At 41.2% G+C, this 22,570-nt stretch overlaps 1 protein-coding gene across 1 annotated transcript in view; it reads left to right on the forward strand.

Moving 5' to 3' along the window:
* The window catches only part of SYBU (syntabulin), a 39,904-nt gene that overhangs the window by 9,887 nt on the left and 7,447 nt on the right, over positions 1-22,570 (forward strand). The window contains exon 3 of the mRNA XM_066565899.1: positions 3,612-3,809. Within this exon, the coding sequence (XP_066421996.1) occupies positions 3,612-3,809 (198 nt within the window). The remainder of the gene's footprint in view (positions 1-3,611; positions 3,810-22,570) is intronic.

Genomic DNA, 22,570 nt, shown 5'->3' on the forward strand with positions numbered 1-22,570 from the left:
GTGCCTGAGAAGGTAAATAAGATCTGTCTCTGCTCTTGAGGAGTCTAAGATCTGAAGTCCTTACTGGAGCAAAACTCCTGTGGAGTTACAGGGTTGAATCCTTAACTGACCTTGCTGGAAACTCTATGCACATCATATCAGAAACTGAATCCCATTGTGGGCTCATCTATTCCTTACCAGCTTTTTTGAGAGAGATTCCTTATCTTGGCCCATTTCTGGTTAGGTGGAGGTCTTCACTTCCTTCCATCAGAGTTTCCAGCAGGGTTTAGGAGGAGCCTGTAGGTCTGGGGGAAACACTGAACGCACCATGCCACAGTCATGTTCTGCTTGCAGGGCAGGAGCAGAGGGGTCGCTGCAGCAGTGAGAGGGGAGAGTGGTCAGGCTGTCTGGAGATGGAGGGGGAATCAGCTCCCCAGAGTCCACAGGGAGGTCTGCTGCTCTCCTGTGGGGAGTTCACCCACAGTATTAAATACAAATCAATAGCCTGTTGAGGTTTCAATAGCAGGAAAGATGAAGGTAGGCAGGCAATTGGCTGCCACTAAGCAGCTGGAGAGCATCTCACTCTTCACCAGGACTTTTCCTTGTGCCAGGATGGTGAGCTGTGGGTTGGGTGGATCCCCCCAGTGTACAGCAGAGCTTTGCTTGCTTTGACAGTGAGCACCAGTGTGTCATAGGCAGCTCTTCCATTCTGTGGTAGCAAATATTTTGATTGTTCGAAAGGCTGTCGCAGAAAAATCTTTCTCTACAGCTTGCCCTAGTTCTGGAAAATTTATAATTTTGCTCATGTTTCTGGATAATAGTAGTAGAAGGATTAGAAGTTTTTCATTACATAAAAAAATAAACTATCAGAGGAGAAGGAATACAATAAAATAATTCATTTACTGTAGCTGGAGTGGGAGTGCTCACTTCATTATTATTGTTATTGGTGTATCTAAAGGTTACAAGGGGTATGAGTCGAGAAGAGCTATTGTTCTTTGTGCCAGGCTCATTGGTTCTTTTTAAAAATGCCCTGTTGCCCTGGAAGCTGAAGTTCTTAACAGTAAAAAAAGGATATGTAGATATGGCATAATCTGATGGTACAGTGTCACCAATGTGATATCACAGGCAATGTTGGGGGTGGTAAATAAAACATTTTTGTGCTATTTTAGTATGTATTCTTTAGCTACCTTTTTCCCAATTGTAGTTAGTTTTGGTTACTTTTAGGGTTTTAGTGCCCCAATTTTTAACACTGTAGTTTAGTTCTTTCATTGTGTAAAGTTTTATCAACTCCTGTGGTTCTTCCAGGCTGCATCTCTATAGCTTTAGGAGTATTTTCTACATAAATTCTCCCATATTAAACAGATCTGTGAGGTCTGCAGAACCTGTGCAGGTATTGCAGTAACTGTATTGGTGGAGAGATGAGGTAAATAGTTTATTGTGGGTTTGGGTGAAAGGTTTTGGGAGGGGACTTTGCTTGGGTTCTGGTTTTTTGTTTTGAGGAGGTTTTTGTTCTAACAGAAAGTTTGGAAACTAATGCCACATACAGAAACATCTAAGTGGAAAAGTCATAATTAAAAACAAACTGCGCAAGCTGTCACTTATTTCTGAATATACGTGATTATAAATGTTTGTGTGCTTCTAAAGAGAGGATGCTTTGGACACAGCTGAAGCAGCTGCTTAAATGCAATTCAGGAGCTTACTAAGTGGTGCTGATCTACTGTCCTGCAGGTAATATTCACCCAGCCTGCAGAAGAGACTCCAAATTGGAGTTGGAGAAACAGGTGCTGATCTGGGAGGAAATTGCCACCTTCTCTCTTCTTTGTGTTGAGTTATATTGTGATGTCGGTGGTAATGGAAGGGATAAAAAGTAAGCTAAAGTCATGTGGGCAGCAATCCTGAATTAGTCAGGATGAATGTAAGGACAGGCTGAACAGCTTATTAACAGGTCTCTCTTTCTTTTTATTTTGCTAGGAACTAATTCTGAGTTACAGAAAGCAGCAGCAAGATGGCAAAAAGTACCCTTTTTGGCTTGATTTGGATTATTTGAAAGAATTAAATATGATTAAATTGGATGAGGTGCTTTGCACTGTTACTGCCCTTTGTGCCCTGAGAGGTGTTTCTGGCAGTAGGCTTGGTTGCCCCTTGGCTTGGCATCATGCCTGGCACTTGGCAGAGGCCTGGGATGCAACACCTCAGGCTGCAGGCTGCTCTTGCAGCCTAATACCCACAGCTTGCTCTGGACAGTCGGCAGCTGTGGGTACCTTGCTCAGGACTGAAGGCAGGACATGTTAAAATGAGAAGCAGAACCTTGGAACAGATGAATGAGGATAGAAAAACTGCCCAGGCATGAAGGAAGACTGGATCACATGAAAGAAGTTTTTCTACTGTATTGAGGGAGCAATAATTTAAAAAAGCAAAAGCTGTTCTTTCCTGCTGAGGGGAGGTAGGCAGAAAGGTGTTAGATATGGGGTGTCCCTTCTGTCTCATAAACATGCAGTCATGCACTGACTTTTAAATCAATATGCCCATGCAAAGCTCAGTACAAAATGACTCAATGACTCTTGACTTATGAACAGGGTGGAAGAGGTAAGTGCAAAACAGTCATGCAAATTATTTGGCTCAGTTGCAGGTATTTCTTTGGGTTTCATGTTAGCCAAAGATAATGCATCAGGAGAAGAGTGCAATGGCAGCTTTCATTTTGTCTTGGGAAAGAACAATTAGATTTCCCCAGGAGAGTCGGGGTAGCGTGTTTGATTTTGTTGTGTATCAATTAAACCACCATGACTTTTAGGGGAACTGCAGTTACTCCAGATTACATGGAACATGATTAGATGAAGTTGTAGATTGATACCTGGATTTCATTCAAAGTCAGGCTGCTTACTTGGCAGTCAGTTGTGAAGGGCTGGAGTGTTGGTATCACTGGAGGTCAGGAACCTGGGTCTGTTCCCAGGGTGGCTTGTTGATGATCTGGAGTGCTGGTGTGCCCTCAGAGGAATTCAGCTTTAAATAAAAGCAATCTGTGTATAACCCACTCTCTCCTAAACCAGGTACCTGACAGCCACTTGTCAAGAATGGAAGAGTTCTATGATCATGATTGCTTTTAAATGAAAGACAATTTTGAGGAACCTGTATTAATTCCAGTTACATGAAATTCCTGACTTCGTGCATGTGGGCTGTAGGTTTTTGTCTTGTTGTTCAGATATGGAGGCATTTCTTGAAGGAGAGCATGTGGCCCATGCTTGCTCTGCAGCCAGTGTGCACCACATGAAGTTACACAGAGACACACATTTGTGTCTCATGTGTAACTTCATGCTGCAATATTCCTTAACCTTGCTAAAGGAATTTGTCTTAGATAGGAATTTTCATTATGTAGCCCCTGATTTTGTATTTTTTCAGACCTAGTACAAGTATTTGCCTTTTAGCTTGCCATAAGGTATTCAAGATTTCTTCACAAAATGCATTAAACAAATAGCTTCTCACCAGGCTTCAGCCAAGGTTGTACATATCACTTACTGTAAAGAGTTGTAGTTCAAACCCTCTTTCTTTTATTCTGCTAACACTCTTCATTTTATTCTGCTAATTCTCATATACTTATTAGTTAGAAATGTTGATGTTTCATCTTTTCTCTTCAGATGACACTGGCTGTCCCAGTAGCCAGTCAGTATCTCCAGTTAAGACTCCTTCTGATGCTGGAAACAGTCCAATCAGTTTTTGCACTGGTAGTGATGGAGACTTTCCCAGGAAGAAATTCAGTCCAGGGTCAATGAGTGAAGGAAATACGCAGCTGGCTCGATACAAGAAGGAGACAAAGACAAGCCTTGTGAAGCCCGGTGAGTATAATTCCTTTCATTTCCTTAGTTACACTTTCTAATTGACTGGTATATTTACAGGTGTCTACATACATAGACACCTGTGTTGTGCCACCTGTCATATCACTAATGCTGATAGTAAATAAAATAGGTGGCTTCTTTCTGTGGAGACACCTGAAAGATATGAAAACACTATTGTTATTGTCCTGTTCATGGAAATATAATCAACTGACATCTTCTCTTTTTTTATGAGGCTCAATGGTGATATCAAATAGCTGAAATGGATTTTATTCTGCTTCATAGTAACTGCACACATATTTCAGTGCCCAAAGAGAAATTACTCTTAATATAAGAAAAAAGTCTTGTGATGTCCTTAAATTTACTGTTGGATCCTGCCTAAACTTTGTGCTGCCAGGCTCTGACAGCCCTGGGGATACAAGATGTCTAACAGGCAGCCTGTGTGTGGGAGTGGGGCAGATTTGGACCTGTACTGCAATGGCTGAATCAAGAGTGTATCTCCCAGTGCTTTGGGCTAATGGGCCACCTCAGACCCCCAGCTAAATCACCCCCTGCTTGTCACAAAATCCAAGACCAAATACTCAGACGTGCCAATGGTTCCTGTAATTTTAGTGAGGTGATATAAAATATTTTATATCATTTGATTCATGTTACAGGCAGCTCTTGATTACAATGGTCAGGATATTTGTGCTGCTGTTTAATTAATCATGGAGACAGAGTTGGCCCTGTGCATAGCCAGCGGCAGAACTGACATGGTTTATGAGCTCAGGTACCTCCAGGCTATATTGTTTCCAGAGTCATTTTATCTCTGGAAGCAATTTAGATATTTCCATGAAAAACCAGCTCAGATTTGCCAGCACCATGTTTAATCCAGAAACAGTGGAAAATCTGTTGTAAAATCTCTTCACTGGCTTGATCATTGGAAGGGTTGATTAAACCTGTTTTACCACTATCCCTGCAAGTTATTTGGCTCATTTCTTAGCACCATGTTACTTGAGTGTTCTCAGTCTCCCACTGCTGTGCATAAAGGGTGATAGGTAGTATTTTTTACAAGGTTTGCAGTGAATGTGGTGTATGACAGTCAAATCTGCAGCTGTGGCTACCACAACCATTTTGTTTGTGAATGTGAATGTCGCTTAGCAAAATGTGAATAATTAATGCAAAAGTTTTTTTCTAATGAAGAGTCCTATACTCATGGAGAACAGTTATGCACCTTTTTCAATAAATTAATTCACTATTTTCAGTTTTACACTTTAATTGCCTTATAATATGAAGTTATTAGTCTTTTGCAATATTCAGCAACCAGGTCTGTTTTACAGAGTACTTCTAAGTTCCTCCTGCCAAATATCTCACAATTTTTTTGTGAAAAGCTGTTCAAAATCATGTCATAGTGTTAGAGCTGACACAAGTGGCGCATGTCAGACACAGACGCCAGGAGACAGCTGTGGTTCATTTTCCTCAGTGTTGGCCACAGGGGTTAATGTGATTTTCTTCCATTGCTATTTCATTCGATAGCTTCAGGTGGACCCAGTCTCTTCCTCATGACCTACTTGCACATAAATTTCTGGTGACTCAGTTAAGAAGATGTAGCCATTGTGCAAAAGAGGAGGCATCACCATGTAGCAAAACACACAGAGAGTAACCAGGAATCAGTAGAAGGGAAGTGGGATTTGGAGGAGAATAACAGCAACATGTCCTTGTCATATATAAAAGCAATTGTGTGTAATTTTCTCTTTACCAAAAGCCCTTCTTGATTTATAGAGATTATATGTACTTCATATTATTCTGAAATGGCTTTTGACAATGACCACATAGCAGGAGTCATATATGAGAGACAAAAATCTAGCCTACCACTGTTTTTTACCATGTCTTGTACTACATTTTTTACACAAGTACATCCATCACTATGGACCTTCAAAATTCCTGTCATTTTCCTGAAATCTGTCTGCTTCCAGTATTGTTTTCTTGGACCATGCTGAATCTCAGACGAAACACTTACACAAATATTTAGATAATTCAGGAAATGTCAGAAAGGGATAGCACTGAGAATGAACCATGGGATGTTTTTGCGCTGTTCCCAAGCTCTGATACTTTTCTGCTTCTCTAGTAACATCACTTCATCTTTCTTTTCTGTACTTCAGAATGCAAAATACACATAGCCTTTCCTTCCTCTGAAACAGCCTAAGGCCTTGTTATTTGAGTCTAAGCCATCTTCACCTCTTCAAGTATTAACAAAATAGATTAGGCTATCATTCATATTTTATGTAGTTTGCATAGAGAACCATATATAATCCTGAAGTGCTCTTGCTAAACCTATAAAATATTTATAATAATGGAGAAATTATTCATTTGAGAGAGATGGAAATGGTTTATATTGTGCATTAAATCCGAATCACAGCAGTGTAGAAGTGAATTTGGCTTAAAACCTGTGCCTGCTTTCCCAGGGAGGGGTGGAGAGAACAGGAACATTAAGGAAAATAATAGAACATCCACTCTCAGAGATAGCTACAAGCCTTTTAATTTCTGGATTTTAGAAGTTAGTCCTTCTTTTAGATGTGATTCATTTACATAATATTAAAAGCAATACAAAATGTGTTGCAGAAAATATCCTCACAAAAAGGCACAAAAAGACTTAATTAACATTGGTCTTAGTTTTCTATCAAGATGCTGTACTGAATCCTACACTTTTTGTAATTGAATAAACAGAACCATAAGCACTTCTACATGCTCACATTCTTGTGTAGTCCTGCTAGAAAGATCCCTCCTGAATTCCTGTAGTTTATGTCCACATCCTGTTGAGAGCTGTGGGAATTGTTTTGCTTCCTTTGAGAGTCTTTCTCATCTGCTTTTTCGACTTCCATTAGAACGCTTAGTGAAAGGATTCACAATCTTCCTCTTTCAAACACATGGATAAAGAAAAGAATCTTTAGCAGAAGTTGTGTCAATAAGTCTTGCATGTTTAAACTAACACAGACATACATTTAAATCTCTGTGAGCATCAGAATTTGAGAAGGGCTTTTGTTCAGCTGTGTTCAGCACTTCTGTAAAGTTTGGGTCTTCTTGCTTTTGGTGTTACAGGCACACTTGGGACAGTTTACTGAATGAATGTTTGCTGTTGGAGCTGTTTGCTGTTTCTTAGAACCCATGAAATTGCTGAAGTTTCACATGAAATTATTACGATCTAAGAAAAAAATATTAAGGCTGTCCCAGACCTTTTAGCACCTTCAGAATCCTGCAGAATAGATGTGTAAACTCTATGGCACAAAAGGAGCCCTTGTAAGGACTGGCTGTCTGTCATTCACATCTTGGTACAATAATAAATATTCCAGGTAGCAGAGGACTATGCAAAAAGGGTTTGGTTTTTTCACTGCTAATCAAACATCTGGCCATTTATTACTGAATCTGGCTAAAATAGCAATATTTTGGATTTCAGTGTCATTGAACAGCTACAGATTATATTTCAAGAAGGGTCATCACTGGGAATTTGGACATTAAAACTTTTTCCTGTTCAGATTAATGGGAAAATCTCAGAGGCTTCCACTACACAGAGCACCTACATTTGTTGGACAATAGGCAATGAGCACAAATTGGAAAATGAAATTCCATCTGGACACAAGAAAACACTTTCTTTGGCTGTGGTCAGACACTGGCACACATTGCCTGGAGAAGCTGTGGAGTCTCCATCCACTGATATAGTCAAAACTCAGCTGGATATGGTCCTGGACAGCCTGTTCCAGCTAGACTTGCTTGAGTGGGGAATTGGGCTGGGTGGCTTCAAAAGGTCCATTTATCTCCCTGCGATTTTCTAATCCTGTGTTGCTGGACCTTTTTTTTGTCCTTTATATAGTGCTTCTGCCAGATCTATAGTTAAGTAGTTGCAAGGCACAATTTGTGTTTTTCCTGCCCTTGCTTGGCCACTTAAGTTCATAAAAAAGCAGGTATATTGAAAAAAAATACCATCTTTTAACAATCACTATTCAACTAAAAGTTATTTAACAAATAGTAAGTACAAGGCAAAGTAAGTAATCTTGTATTCAACATGTGTTTCCTACTTTTTCCCAGTGAATTTATTAAGCCACCATAAATGAGCCTTGGGATAAGGTGTCCCAATCTGGACAGATTAATCTTTGAAGGCTTTAGGACAATTACGACTTTTAGGAGAGACCAGTGGAGCAGAATGTATTGCCCTTACTTGGTTGTGAGTATTCAATAAGTGCAGGTGCTTTTTTAGTCAGTGTTGGAGCTGATAGTGATCAAAAGGGAGGCAAGGAAAATTACCCTAGACAACTGGAAATATTAAGATTAGAACTTAAATAAGCCAAACAGATCAGAGAAGAAATGCAAATGTTAGCTGCAGAACATGTTTTATGTGTTAACAATGTCTAGCTGTTAAAACATAATGCTTTTCCTGAAGTTTTGGGTTTTTTTTATTCTTTTTTTAATTGTCTGATGTGTGAGGATTAGATTTCCAGGACACTATATGTCCAAGAACTTATTTCTGGGAGTCCCCTGTGAAAGCAAGGAGTAGTGACTAGTTAATCCATTAGTATACAATTAGCAAATAAATTAATCCGTATTGCTACTTTACCTCAATATCTGTCTGTATTCTAAAGGCAGTCACTTTGGTTATTTTAAAAACAAAACATTATTTTGATTTAGGTTATATTCCTGACATCTGGCTGTATTGTTTTACAGGTTTTTTGTCAACTCATTCCCTCATTTCGGTCTGACAGTGCGGGGAATAGCAATGTCTGACTCTGATGTATGTTTATGTATATGCTTCACTTGAAAAACATGAGTTGGTGTGTAAGTTCTGTGAGAGGATTGTCTTAGAGGTAATTCTGGAAATTTATTTCACTGTCAAGAGCTTCCTTGTGAGTGCATCATTTTGCAATGATAGGACTTTGTTTTATCTTGGAAAGTTTGATAAAACATTAGAAAGACATGTTGTACCAGCACATTTATCCAAGAACGTTGTATCTGGTATTTATATGACTTTCCTTTTTTCTCTGTACCAAATCTCTGCAAGTGGTTGGAAAATAATAGATCTGTTGTCCCTGTTATTCAGGAGCAGCAGTACAGAATACAAAATCCAAGTTACAGAATGTGCTAACTTGAACAATTCCTATGGCACACAAAGAAATTCATGAATCTCTTTAACTATTTGCTAGGACATCTACCTATTATGTTGAAACACTTCTTAAAATGCTGATGGTGTACTGTGTATTCTAACACAAAGTCACAGTGTTTGATTGTTTGAAAAAAACCCACACCAAAACCAATGGAAAATCTGTTTTGAGATAGAAAAGTGCTTTGACTGATTCTTAAAACAAATGGGCATTCTTAATTCCATCCCACAAAGGTAAGAGCAATAAGAAGACTGGTGTCTGTCTTTTTGCTGTAACTTACTTAACTGCACCTCATAGCCCACATTCCAAGACTGCCCCTTTTCTTACAGGAGGGGTAATTTAGAACAAGGGTATGGCAAAGAACATTTAACCCAGTTACAAATGCAGTATTTAATCAGTGAACACCATGTTCCTGTCCTGCAACCAGTGATAACCATACTTGAGTGGTGAAATTGGGAAACTCATGCTTCCATTCCTAGTAATATCCAATTACTTAGATGTGGCTGGTGTCACATGCATAAGAATGCTGAAATTAGGAAATGGGCTACTCCAGGTTCAGTGTACTTTAAATAATTGGTCGTAGAACAAAAAAAGTGAATTGAGTTGATACCAAATCATGGAACTTCTTGCCTATGACTGACCATTAGTTCTTCTCTTAAATTACCTGAATTAATAACAAGTTATCTCTTGATCTGACAGTGTTTATTGATAAGTGTAGATCATAGATTCTCTAACAAGTACAGAGGAGGTTGCAAGTGAAAAGAGAAAGAGCAAAAGCCCAGGTTCCCCGAGTAACTTAAACCAGATAAGGAGGGCTTTAACTTGAGCATTATATCTTTAAGCCACTTGATATTTGGCAAAGAGCAGATACACAGTGGTCAAATACTTGTGCTTCTGGAAGGCTTTTGATCTATTTTTTAAAACATCACCTTGGCAATAAAAAGGGAGGAAGCATCTTTCTCAGATGTAAGCACATGCTTTGAATGCTTCCCTTCTATCCCACACCTGATGGCAGCCATTATAACCATCCTGACATTCAAATCCAACCGTATGCATCATTTGTTTCCTGTACGGTTTCAGTCACAGTCTTCTCCCTTTCTACTATTTGTATTTCATAATTTCATTTGTGACACTGAAATTTCTGAGATCTTTTCTAATACAGAATCTAGCAAATACAGTTGAGGCAGTTTTCGACCCTATTCATTTTCCTCAATTACTTTTGCTTTTCTTCTTTCCCTTCACCTTTCATTTTGCCACACAAAATAGCTGCAAAATAGCTACTGCTGATATTCTAAATAAAAAAAAAATGTTTCTGGATAGTAATTCTGTGTGATGAGTCCTCCTGCATATTTTACTGCTTTAATTTCATGTCTGTTGCTATGGAGCAGTGCAGATTTGCTTGCCTCACTTGCCAGCACAGGCAGTTACTAAGGCCTCCATTCCATGGGTCCCAGAAGAGCACATCTCACCCTCCAGGAGTGAGGACACCGTGTCTGGGTTCCAGCCCATGCCTTCCTCAGAGCTTGTGCTGTGGAGTTGAGGCCAGAGGGACATCACCCTGCAGAAGTTTGGTGGTTGTAGCAGTCAGTAAGGGCTGGAAGGTGGCCAGCCTGTGAGGTTTGGGGGATGGTGGTGGGGGTGATACTGCTGAGGGTCTGGCATTTGCAAAGCCCAGCCTCCCCTACAAATGCCAGGATGTCCCGATTCTTGTGGCCCCTTTGAATATTGCCTTCTAGTTCTAGACCCAGCACAGCCAGCAGATCCTCTTGGTTGGAGCTCCTCTGTCTGGCATAAATCCCTCAACTTTTGTGATTCAGAGGAAGTGAAGCTGGACTCTAATTGCCTCCTTAGACAGCCTTCAGTAGCACATGGGATCTGACAGTCTCTGGTCCTAGTGACTGGTTCCATTGATCGAGGGACACAAAACAGCTTTAACAGGTGAACCTGCCATTTCCCTTCTAGGGGTTTCGGGAGCTGTTTTGGAGGTGAGGGACTTGTGAATTCATGGTTTTCATCCAAGATGAATAGAGCAGAGATGGCCCCTAATTTATCTGACCTCAATTCCCAATCTGTAGTGTAGGGATTAATTATCTTTGCCTGCATGAGTGCACTAAGGTCCTGTTTTGTTTTAAAGCATGTAGAAAAAATGAATCCGCTGTATTTGGTGTGTGATCTTTCTGAACAAATATTAAGGCATTTACTTGAGGATTCACTTGTTATGTTGACTGAGAATGGGACCAAGGTTGGCTCAGATGCAGAAGACTTCCACGTTTAGTCAGATGAATCCTACCTGCCTCTCCTGTGTCCTCATCAGGCCTCTGAAACCTCTGCTGTTGGCCCTTATTGAAGTCAGCCACAGATTCTGTGGCTTTTCTTTGTCTTTTTTGGCTTCTTTCTTTTTTTAATGGAAAGGGAAGTTCTTAGGCATTCAGTTGTGGAAGAAGGTTTGTGCTTGAAGAGCACACATGGACCTTCAAGTAGCTCTAATTAGATGCTTTTTCCTCTTCCATTCATCCCTGATAAGTTTAGGCACTCTCCATTTGCCCATTTTGTGAAGACTGCTGCCCAAGCTGCCTAGCATTGCAAAAGGAGATTCTGAATCTCATTTTGCACTATGGATTCACAGAAATTAATTCTTTTTAGGACTAAACTAAAGTCCTAAAGCTAGCTAAATACACTGAAGTGAAATAAGTGCTCTGTAGCTTCTGAAAAATAATACTGGAATATAACCAGAATCTAAATATTTTAAGCAAAACATGTTTAGAAAGGTAGGTAAAAATTATTAGCATAGCAGTAGGGTTTTAGTTTAGATTTAGATATATTTTAGATTTAAACTTCTAATTTAAACAAATTTGCTTGAATTGCTGAGGAAGAACATGTTCAAATACCCAAACATTTCTGATAAACATGAATAAGCAAAATAGAAGCTACAAGTAGGGCTTCAACTTCAAAGCGTTTCATAGTATTTAACACAGATCTACAAATTCCTGTTTAAGTGGCATAGAAAAACCATCTTTTAAAACCCTCTGTGTCATAAATTTTATAATCCAACCCTTTCTAAAACATTATTTTAGATGTTGCTTAGTAGAGACATAGGCATTTAGTGGGTAGGTCATGGCCTCTCAAAATATATTTCTTTGTTCAGAAGATACTCAGGCTGCAGCAAGTGCCCAGATGTCACAGCAAAAATGGAGGTTCCAAAAGAGAAGCCAGCAAGTTGTAAAGGAGAAATTGGCAAGTAAAAGCTGAAAGCCTGAGTCCCACCTGTTCTACATAGTGACCTGCCCAGCTCTGGGCTGGTGGCACAGGCCTCCTGCAATTCAGGGCCTTGGGCAAAAATCTGCAATTACAAACCTCCTTCCTTACAAAAAAATAAAGAAATAAATAAAAGGATGTCCTTGTTGCTTAGTTCCGTAAATGGAAAATAAACTTAGATTTAGATGTCTTGGTGTGCCTTTTGGGGGATGGACTTTAGCACAAAGCAGAGGAGTGCCCTAATACAGAGCCACCGGGCAGGCTGAGGGCATGCGGGGTGGCTGCTCCCAGGGAAGCTGCTCCACTTTCATTCAGTTCCTCTTTTCCTGGGGGTTCGGAGCTGAGCTCCCAGCAGGCACACGGTAACTCCTTTGTCTCTCTCTCCCTGGCCCATTAATTGTACTGCTGCTGCTCCAGACACGCACAAAGTGGGACAGCCACTGTCACAGGCAGAGCATGGCCCGAGGATGCCCGCGGCTCCAGCTTAACCTCGCTCTTGGTCCACGAGAGAGCCACTGCTCTGACTGCAGCTCACAGGGAGGAGGGGACCTGGGTGTGGGGCTTCTGCAGGGACTGCCTGGGATGCTGCACAGGATGACATCCCTGTCACACAATACATCAATGACCCAAATGCCTTTTGATAGAAATGAAGGTCTCCTGGGGCTTGCAGGGACGTGCTCCTGCATTAGGAAAAGACAGCTGAGGCCTGGCATAAGAAGGGCCCTGGGGTTTAGAGGTAGGTATTGAAGATGGCAATAGCTGTGATCTTAAGTAAAAACAATAAAATTCTTCTTGTATATTCAAGCAGGCTTGTTTGGGTTTTTTTCTCCTCTGGTAATCAAGAGCAGAATTTGAGGCAGAAAGGAGAAACCGATGCTATACACACTGCACACTCTTAAGTACTTGTTTTAAAATGTATGTGAGGTCAACACAGAACATGCCTTGAAATTTGTGTATTTACTGCAGTGAGTTTTCTGTGCCTTGTGTTTGCTTTCGGTGGGTTTCAGCCCACTTCACAGAATGAAATACTGTGCATGAGAAAGAGTCCACTATGAATCTTCCCTTAGGAATTTTTTTTTGTCCTCTGCTTTTAAAGTACAGTCTGTATTATTTATGCCAATGTTTAAAATAGCTTCCTAACTTTCCCTGGTTAAAGTACTTTGAACCTACTCCAGATACATTTTACTATGCACAACTCCCACTCACCATGAGTTTTTATTTCAAGTAATTTTTCAGGAAATAACATACATCACAGCCAGAACCCTCTGTTGATGTTACATCGTTTTCTTTACAGTTTTCTAGCTATATTCCCTCTCCCCTGATAAACTGTGTTGCCAGGATGCATTTTTATCTTAGAATAAACAAATTGAATTCCCTTAATCTCCCTTCATAAACAGTACCCTGTCATGCTGTTATCATTATTGTTGACCTTTTTTGGAATTTCTCCAGGTTATTAATGCTTTTTAAATGAGAATCGTGAGATTTAAAGTGTTTTCTGAGCAGTGTTTACTCAGGAATTGATCGATTATTTCCTTTTCTGGTTTTTTTTCATCCCCTATTGCTTTTTTGTCTGACATCTTACTATGTTCAAAGCAGAGCTATGCAAACAATTGATTTGGGGGTTGCTGCCAAATCAAAACATTAAAGAAAATCTTTGTTTCAAACTGAACAAAGGCTTTATTCAGTCTAAAATATTTTTAATTTTTTGGGATTTATTTTTATGTTTTACCCCATTTTTAAAAGAAGAAAGGCATTTATTAGTTTTCATAATTAAAGTGTCATTTCAAACAGAAAGTAGAAAAATCTGATTTTACATTTTTCTGGCCATGTTTGACTTAAATATCAAGACTGAAAGATCAGTTTGACTTAAAGATCAGTGTTCTCTGATCTTCTTTTTTTGGTGACCAAATTTCTACCTAAAATATTTGTTTCCCTCAAAGTTATTACTTCAAGTACTTTTGAGCAGTATTGAGTGGATAAATCAATACATTCCTTGTGTTTATTCATCTGTATTTACGCATAGGGATTGAAAACTAAAGGAATGTCTTTATTTTACTCATGCAAATTTTATTTTACTCATGCAAATTTCACTTACTTGATTTCACTGTCATATAAAGGCATTGATGAGTGGGTGGTGACTAGGCTCAGAAAAGGAAGGTCAAGCATAAACAACTTATCAGATCTTTGCAGATAGTGGTGTCATTTTAAACATCTGGCCTATTTAAGCAGTGGTATTTCACTTGCTTTTATGTACATAGATATCCAAATCCCAATGAAGCTATGCTTTAGATGTCTTCACTCTGTTTTGCTTGTCCCTTGAAGTAAAGAATTCTGAGCCTGGGAAGAGCCTAAGAGAAAGGAAAAATGCATGTCCAGTCCCTGTTCCAGTAAAGAAACCACAATACTCATAAAACAAAACCCAGCAGCCAGAACAACTAGATAGAAGTTTCCCAACTTGGCTAAAACTCTAGATTGCAGAGAACAGTTTTCTCAGCTGTGTTGTGTGCAGGGTGGAGTCTTCTGATGGAGGTGGGAGCTGTGGGAAATTCTGGCCTGTATGGATTTCACCCATGTAGCAGGAGTTAATGAAGACAGGCATTCCAGACTACTAGGTGGTTTTATGGAGGAGCTGGAGAAAGTTGTGATAAGCTGCAAGGATGGGCCCTCATATCTTTATCAAGTTCTTATTGCTGGATGCTGTGTTCCTGGGGGTGTGACTGGGATATCATGAGCAGCATCCTCCCAGTTCAAAGCTAAGCCTGGCCCTAAAAATCCCAGGTGGATCCTTTCTTTCCCAAGAAAAGCAGACAACATAAAAGAGCTGTCATTGGGTTTGTTTTGTGTGAAGCCTGACTTGTGTATAATGTGAAACACCCACCCAGGTCTTTTGAAAGAGCCACCAAACTGTTCACTACTTTTTAAGCTGACCTGCTTCCAGGCATGCACAGAAATGAGTTTGGCAGAGCTGAGAAGCTTTGCTGAGTGAGACTGGTGGGAGGTGGTACCTGCTGAGATGGCAGTTCAGGACAGCACCAGTTCCAAAACTGCCGTAACCCCCCAGAAGCTGGAGACCAGACCTTGTTTTGTACATTCAGCCTCCAGACACTGCAAGGTGGACATGGCTTCCCCAAGGACTCTGAAATGTACTGCCTTTAATGTGGCATAGAAAAATAGCTGCTTTATAATAGTGTATTTTATATATACCATTACATAAAATATATTTTAAAGAAATGAAAATTCTGCCAGGTTTGTTTCATATTTTATTACTATTACATTGTCTTGCTTCCATGCTGAGGCACTTCATTACAGGTCTGTGTTCCACCTTTCTTAGATTCTGTAAATAATAGGAAGCTGTTGGCTTTTGAAATCTGGGCAGGCTGTGTTCTGCTTGCTAGAGCTGGTGGAATACAGCTTGACCACAAACCTGCAAGGATTAATAAGCTGAAAAAGCACAGGCTTCTTGTCTGTCATTTTTGCTTCTTAACAGTAAGAGTGAAAAAAAGCAGCAAATGATGGCAGTAATAACTTGAAATGCATTGGCCTCAGACCTACCTTGGATTTGTTACTGTAAAAAATATAGTTTATGCAACCAATTGCGTAAGGTTTTGCTGTTCTTTTCAACAGATGGCACTTGAACTTCATTAGTTTTTTGTAATAATTTCAACATGTGTTTTACAGTAAATATTGTATTAGCTTACAACAAATTTTGCTTTTCATCCTGGAAATGCAGGATTGTTTCATCAGTTACCCCCCAGATATGTTTCTCCTTCCAGTGTTTTTCCCTTGCCTGTTGAAAACATGTCAAACTGATTTAAAATGTTTTATGCACATTAAAATGAAAACCATATGTCTTATATTAAGGGTGACTTTGCAGAAGCTTTCACTTGAATCAGGTTTTGCATGCAATTTCATGCACTCACAGATACACTGTGCCCTCCTCCTTGCACACAGGAAGCAGATTTGGGAGATGTGTTGAAGGGGCCTCTGAAAGCCCTTTGTTAAACTTCTGCCACCAACGTGACGGGAGGGCTGGGATCTTTTCCCAGTCTGTGATGAAGTTTGCTGCCTCTCTGTATACTGCTAGGTTATCCCTGCCAAAGATGACATTTTCCAGTTCCTAAAAATACTTCTGACCAGCCTATCCATTTCCCTTCAAACAGACCAAATAGTACTGCCCGCTACATAAAAAAATCCCCTGAGGTGATATTGCATGGTTGCTTATAAAATATACTTGTCCATAGGTGGATTAAAGATATAATTTACGAAACTGTCAAATGCAAGTTTAGCATTATGTTATAAAACTCCCAATGTATTTTTTGAATCTCCAGTCTCAATGTTTGTATTGAGGTTGGTGGAGGAAAGTAGCATCCTTCTGTCTCTGATAACAAAGAGCCTTTTTGTTTGAACATGAAGATAAGTTCCCCAGACTGTTTCCTTCTGCTCCATGAGCATATGTTCCCCCTGACAAAGGTCACTTCAGGCTCAGAAGAGTGAAACTGTGGGAGTAATTTTTAAGGTGTTGTTAGGAATGGCTCAAGTTCCATACAGAAGCACAAAAAAAAAATTTAGGTCAGGCTGACTTCTGTATGAAAAATAGCCTTAAAAATGCATAAAGCAGCAAAAACCTCCAACTTATTATGCTCTTTGTCGTTCCAACATCCACTTTTGGCTTCTCTACAAATCAGTGAATTAGAAACAATTAAGAAAAACACAAGCCCAGATCATAGTGATATGCAGAATATGCATGATGGCTCTCAGCCAAAGTCAGTAATTATTTTGTAGTGACTGTGTTTTGAGAGAAGAGCTTGATTGATTGTGGTTTCACAGAATGCATAAGTCACATTATGTATTCATGTTGAGATCTGCAATGCTTATAATTTGCATTAGTGTGGTTCAGATTACTACTAGAACTATAGTACTTAGATCAGAAAACTGCTTAATGAGATTAATTATTTGATAACAATCCTTCTTTCAAAGTAAAAAGAATAAGCAATAAAAATGAGCAGAAATCAAGATAAATAATCACTTGTAAAATTGCATTTTGATCCAAACACAGGGAAGCAGGATCTGTGTTGCAGTCCTTCCCAAAAGTCTGTGTGGTTTTGAGCTGGAAATCTTCTTGCCCAACACATTTGAACAATTTATGGAGACCCACACCCAGTTTTTCTCCACATCTCCTCTAAATGCGTCTCTGCCAGCTGCCCAAGGTCCCAGCTGTTACTGGGCCAAGCACTCAGCTGAAATGTGACCGCAGACCTGTCTGCCGAGGGAGCACTGTCGAGCAGTTGGGTGATGTCCACCCAGGAGAGGGAGTGATGGCTTCATTCATTGGCCAGTGCAGTGGGATAGGGAAGGGATGCCTGTTGCCTTAGGACTGAGGATGCCAGCCATTGCTGTACGCAGTTTCTTGCCATTGTTCGTGGAGCACAACTCACAAATGTGAGTTCAATGACTAAACCTTGTATAAAACCAGAGGGGTGATTAGGTACTAAAATCCAAGATCCAGACATGCCCACAGGAGATGCCAGGGAAAAGTGCCCATGTCCCAAACTTAGTCACCTACCTGTAGTCCTGGGTGTGCCCACATGCATGCCTTGGATTCACTGTGAAGCTCCATAGCAGAGCCAGACCTTCTCTGTGAGTGCAGGCATCCAGCAGGTTTCATTCCTCTGAAATATGGGCAGTGCTAGTGCTACCACTCTGTGCTGTGTCACACCTGAGCAGTTAGAGCTTGAGGAAAAGGTCTGAGCCCAGTGCTCTCTTTAGACCAAAGGAGCCCAAATCTACACTAATCCTAAGAGTTCCTGAACCAGGGCAACCTACTGGGCATCTTCAGCTTCCTCCCCTCTCATTATAGTGGAGAGTGACACCAGCAGAGGCAGAGCATATGAGAACATCTTTTGTCACCCAAAGATTACAGCAGTCCACATGGAGGAGAGCTGTGAGCTGTTCCTTGCTCTCAAGGTTACATCTGCTTTTACCCAGTTACTGTTCAGTGAGTAATGTAATAGTTAAGTCCAAAATAAGAGTCTCCCATACGATAATCCTAAGTCAAATAAATAATAAGTCAAAGGCCAGGGACTGGAACCAAAACCCGCTGTCATCTAAGGTCTTGACACTTTGAATTCAGCACATTTCCCACTAGGAGACTTTACTTCAAAATGGGTCATTTTTAAGGGTGTTATCTGAAGAAAAGCCTGAAAAGTTAAAGCAAAATTTCATTGCTTCTTTGCAGTTTATTTTTTTTACATTTGTCAGTGCATGTAAGCAGTTTGGTTTTCTTTCCTCAGTCATTTGTGGTGTACAAAATCTTGCAGGAACAACCCCATATTAAATAGAAAAATAAAAGCAGCATTAGTGCTTCCTGGAAATATACTGCTTATGCTGTTAAATATTGGAGCTAGAGATGTAGCTGGGAGTTAAAGCTCTTAAGATAAATTGAACCAAATCTCTTAAAAATACTGGTCCTTTCATTAGAGGGCAAAACAACAGAATTCTCACTACTTTTCCTGCTGCTTTTAATGACCTTGCTGGATATTTTTTCACATAGGCCCAAGTTCTGGGGGGGGTCTCAAAATCAAGCTATCTAGAGAGACATAAGCATGCCACTTATTCCTCAAGTAACTGCACCAAAGTGGTTAATATGTATGCATATTTTGGTCACTTGGCTGTATCACAAAGTGCTTTTGAAGGCAAGAAAGGTCAGCAAATTTAAATGCTTTACAATTTGAGGACAAGTTGTTTCCATCAGCACTGGCGTTTTTTACAGCTCTGTTTCACTGGCTATATGCAAAACCTACTTCAGTACTGATATACATATAAAGATATGTCATTTTTAAGGGTGTTATTTGAAGAAAAGCCTGAAATGTTAAAGCAAGATTTCTTTGCTTCTCTGCAGCTTTTTGGGGTTTTTTTTTACATTTTTTAGTGCATGTGAACAGTGTCGTTTTCTTTCCTAGGTCGTTTCTGGTGTACAAAATGTATCTTTTAACTCCATAAACATGACCACATGTGTATATGTATATGTATATGTATATGTATATGTATATGTATATGTATATGTATATGTATGAACTCCAAATGACGTACTGCTGAAGCTGGTGACTCAACGTGTAGCATCTTTTGCGGGAAGGGATAAGACACTCCCTTTAAGAGGGAACGGTACCGCTGCTGTCCTTGCGCCGTGGCTGAGGCAGGGCAGAGGATGCAGGTTAAGGTGAGGCTTTGCCACGCCCAGAGCGCGGCGCGGTGGCCGCCCTGCGCCGCTGGGGTGAACACGCAGCCGTGCCAGCTGCAGGCGGAGCGGCCCCCGCACAGGCAGCTCCTTCTCCCGCTCCTCAGTCCCTCCCCCAGATCTCTTACTGCATCGGATGCAGCATGGGAAACGCCCTTGAGACATTCCGAAGAGTCTCCCAGTTGATTCCCGTGCTGCGACAGGAGAGCGTGAGCTCCCCGAGCAGTGGTGGCGGATGCCGCACGCTGCTGGACCGTGGCCACTGTGCGCCTCTGCCCGGTGGCGCTGCCCGCACGGCTCGTCAGAGGCCGCCCCGCAGCTGGCACGGGCTCCCTTCTCCTCCCTCGGTGTCAGCCGAGCCCAGTGGCTGTCGCGATGCTGTCGGGGCAGCAAGGAGGCGAAAAGGCAGCACAGAGCGTGATGCTGCCTGCAGAGCGCTCTCAGGTCGGTGCCGCAGCCCACCGAGCGGTAAAGAACTCTGGGCTCTGCAGGATTGCTCTCTTGCTTCTCAGATACCCATTCCCGGCAAAGAGCAACCCTGGAAAATGTGACGGTACTTGGTTGGCCATCCCTGTGCTGTTCCTCCCATTGCACAGAGCAGTGCAGAGCTCTGCTCCCATAGCGTGGGCGTGCTGCTCGGAGCCCGCTGCCGGGCGGGGGAGGCCGGAGGACGGGCTGCCCAGCATGGACACCGGGCTGGCTCCATGGGCTGGGACACTGATGGCTGCAGCCTGGAAGAATAGGAATGGAGGAATGGGTGAACTCCAAATGACATACTGCTGAAGCTGGTGACTCAACGTGTAGCATCTTTTGAAGCAAGGGGTAAGAGTCCTTTTAAGAGAAAAGTGTCTTATTGGAGCTAAACAAGTTAGCTAAAGAATTTTTAGCTAAGTGTCTTATTGGAGCTAAACAAGTTACGGCCAGTTAGGACAAAGGAATGCGGGGTTGAGAAATGTCAGTCTCTTTCACTGTTAGCACTAAATTAATGGGCTGTTCTGGAGCTTACATGTGTGAGTTTTTGCCATTACATAGTCACAGTGACAAAAATAATCAAGAGTCATCCTTAGGAAGCTGTCAGCCTGGAGAACGGCATTAGAAGAATGAGAAACCGTGTTCAGCTCTTGCCTGCACTGCTGCTAGACAGAGAGTTTCATGTTTTGTTAAGGTATTTGTAAGACAGAAGTCACACCTACCCAGGACAATATTGCAATGGATATTTTATGGATAGATGACATGTTACTTTGCTCAGAGATGTCTACCAAATGGGAAAAGATATGTTTTAAATTCTCCTATTAACATTGCTGTCAAGCTCTGCTACACACAAAATTGGTTTAAACATCATTTGTACGCTTGGAACCATTACTAGCAGTGACCCCTTTAACTTATAAAATGTTCTCAAAGATCCTATAAATAGCCACATGCCTAATTTTAAACATAAGTAGTCTCCTGTGTGAAGTGTTAAGCTTGTATGTAGCTGTTATTAGAACTAGGGCCAGAAAGGTTAGTTCATACTTTGCAGACACAGTTCCTGGTCTCAGATGCAATTCAGTCTTTCAGAAAGCTCTGCTGATGGTGTGGTTGTGTTTTCAGGCACTGCTGGCTCTTACCAGCAGTGCCCAGCCTTGCAGCTCTTGGTGCTCCAAGCCAGGCAGGTCAGGGAGAGGCGATTGTTAAGCCTCGCTACTCGGCAATGCTTTCGATAGCAAGATCTGATTATGATGTGATCTGCTTACCCAGAGATGAACCCTGGCTAGGGCTCCTGCTCTCTGTGCCACAGCCAGGACTTGCCTTGGGAAAGCTGCTGGTGTCCTGCAAGCACAGAAACACCAGAGGTATGACATCTGTGTGATGTGTTTACCTGTTTGGGTCTTTTTTAGAAAAGTAGTTTTGGGTGTAGTGTGATACCAAGAGGTTAATTGGAGTGTACATTAGTCTTGTAGATGGGGATATTTTGTACATCAGGAAAACTGTTCTGTCTTGGAACATCATGTCCCATGATCATTTTGCTTCCCAAGGAGAAGGTCACTCACATTTACATCTGTAAACATGATATAAATACTCTGTGAAACCAAGTGGCTTTGCTGCTTTCCTTCCTCCCCTTGCAAATTTGCACACAGCTCTGATCTGGTTATGGGTGTGGTGGCTTGGATCTGATTATCAGGGGCGTTGTACTGGACATGGAGCTGGTTAGAGGTGCTAGAGCTGGGTCCCTGGGATCCCCTTTTGAAGAGCTAAACTTTGTATCTGAGCACTTTGAAATTGGGCTGAGAAATATCCTGGGATGGGCTGATGCAGAGGCACAGAGAAATAGAGGCTGCTCTCAGATGTCATGAGGTAGGGAAAGTACTGGGTTAAATCCATTCACACCTTATCCTAAGGCTAGTTGCTAAGTGTTGCCCTATGGTAAGAATGGTTGCTGGCTGTCTCAGCCTCTTTAAGGCTGTGAAGCCAGGCTCTGACAAAGCCTTTTCCCAGTCTCATGTGTTCAGGGTGAAAGATGCACCTTTCACCATGAGCTCTGTGTAGAATTTAAGAGAGATTGAGGACTAGGAGGTCTAGCTGCAGCGGATGATGGTGGCTCCAGCTGCATCTCTCCTGTGTGGAAAAAATAACAAAAGTGGCAAGTTTGCAGCTTCTGGCTTGGGGATGTCTATCCATGGGATGACATCCAGAAATTCCCAGGTGAGAAATGCTGTGCTTGGTCAGCTGCTTAAAAAGTGTTGGAGAGTTATTTCCATCCCCTCAGCTGAAGTCACCATTCATTACTATGGCTCAACAGCATGAGACCTGTGTATGGCATAGGATGCTTGCCATTAGACTGACAGATTGGAAAAAAAAATAAAGCTTTGGTGTGGATAAGACTTTCTTAGTACATCTACCTGCCTTAGCAAAATGAGAGCAGTTTCCCTTGTATATGCCAGAGCTCGTCAAATAAAAGGTGTGATCCGTAGAAAATCAGTAATCAGATGACTTGGTACCTGAGAAACACTTGAGACCTACATGTGATTACTGGATTATTTTAAGGTTATTACAACTGCCTCACTATGCTTCTGTACCACATGAAACTCTCCATACGCGTGTAGATAAATATATAGATTTACCATTAGCCTTTACCTATATATATGTACATTTATGTTATCTGAGAA

The sequence above is a fragment of the Molothrus aeneus genome, chromosome 1 (genome assembly GCF_037042795.1).
Source record: "Molothrus aeneus isolate 106 chromosome 1, BPBGC_Maene_1.0, whole genome shotgun sequence".
NCBI lineage: Eukaryota > Metazoa > Chordata > Aves > Passeriformes > Icteridae > Molothrus > Molothrus aeneus.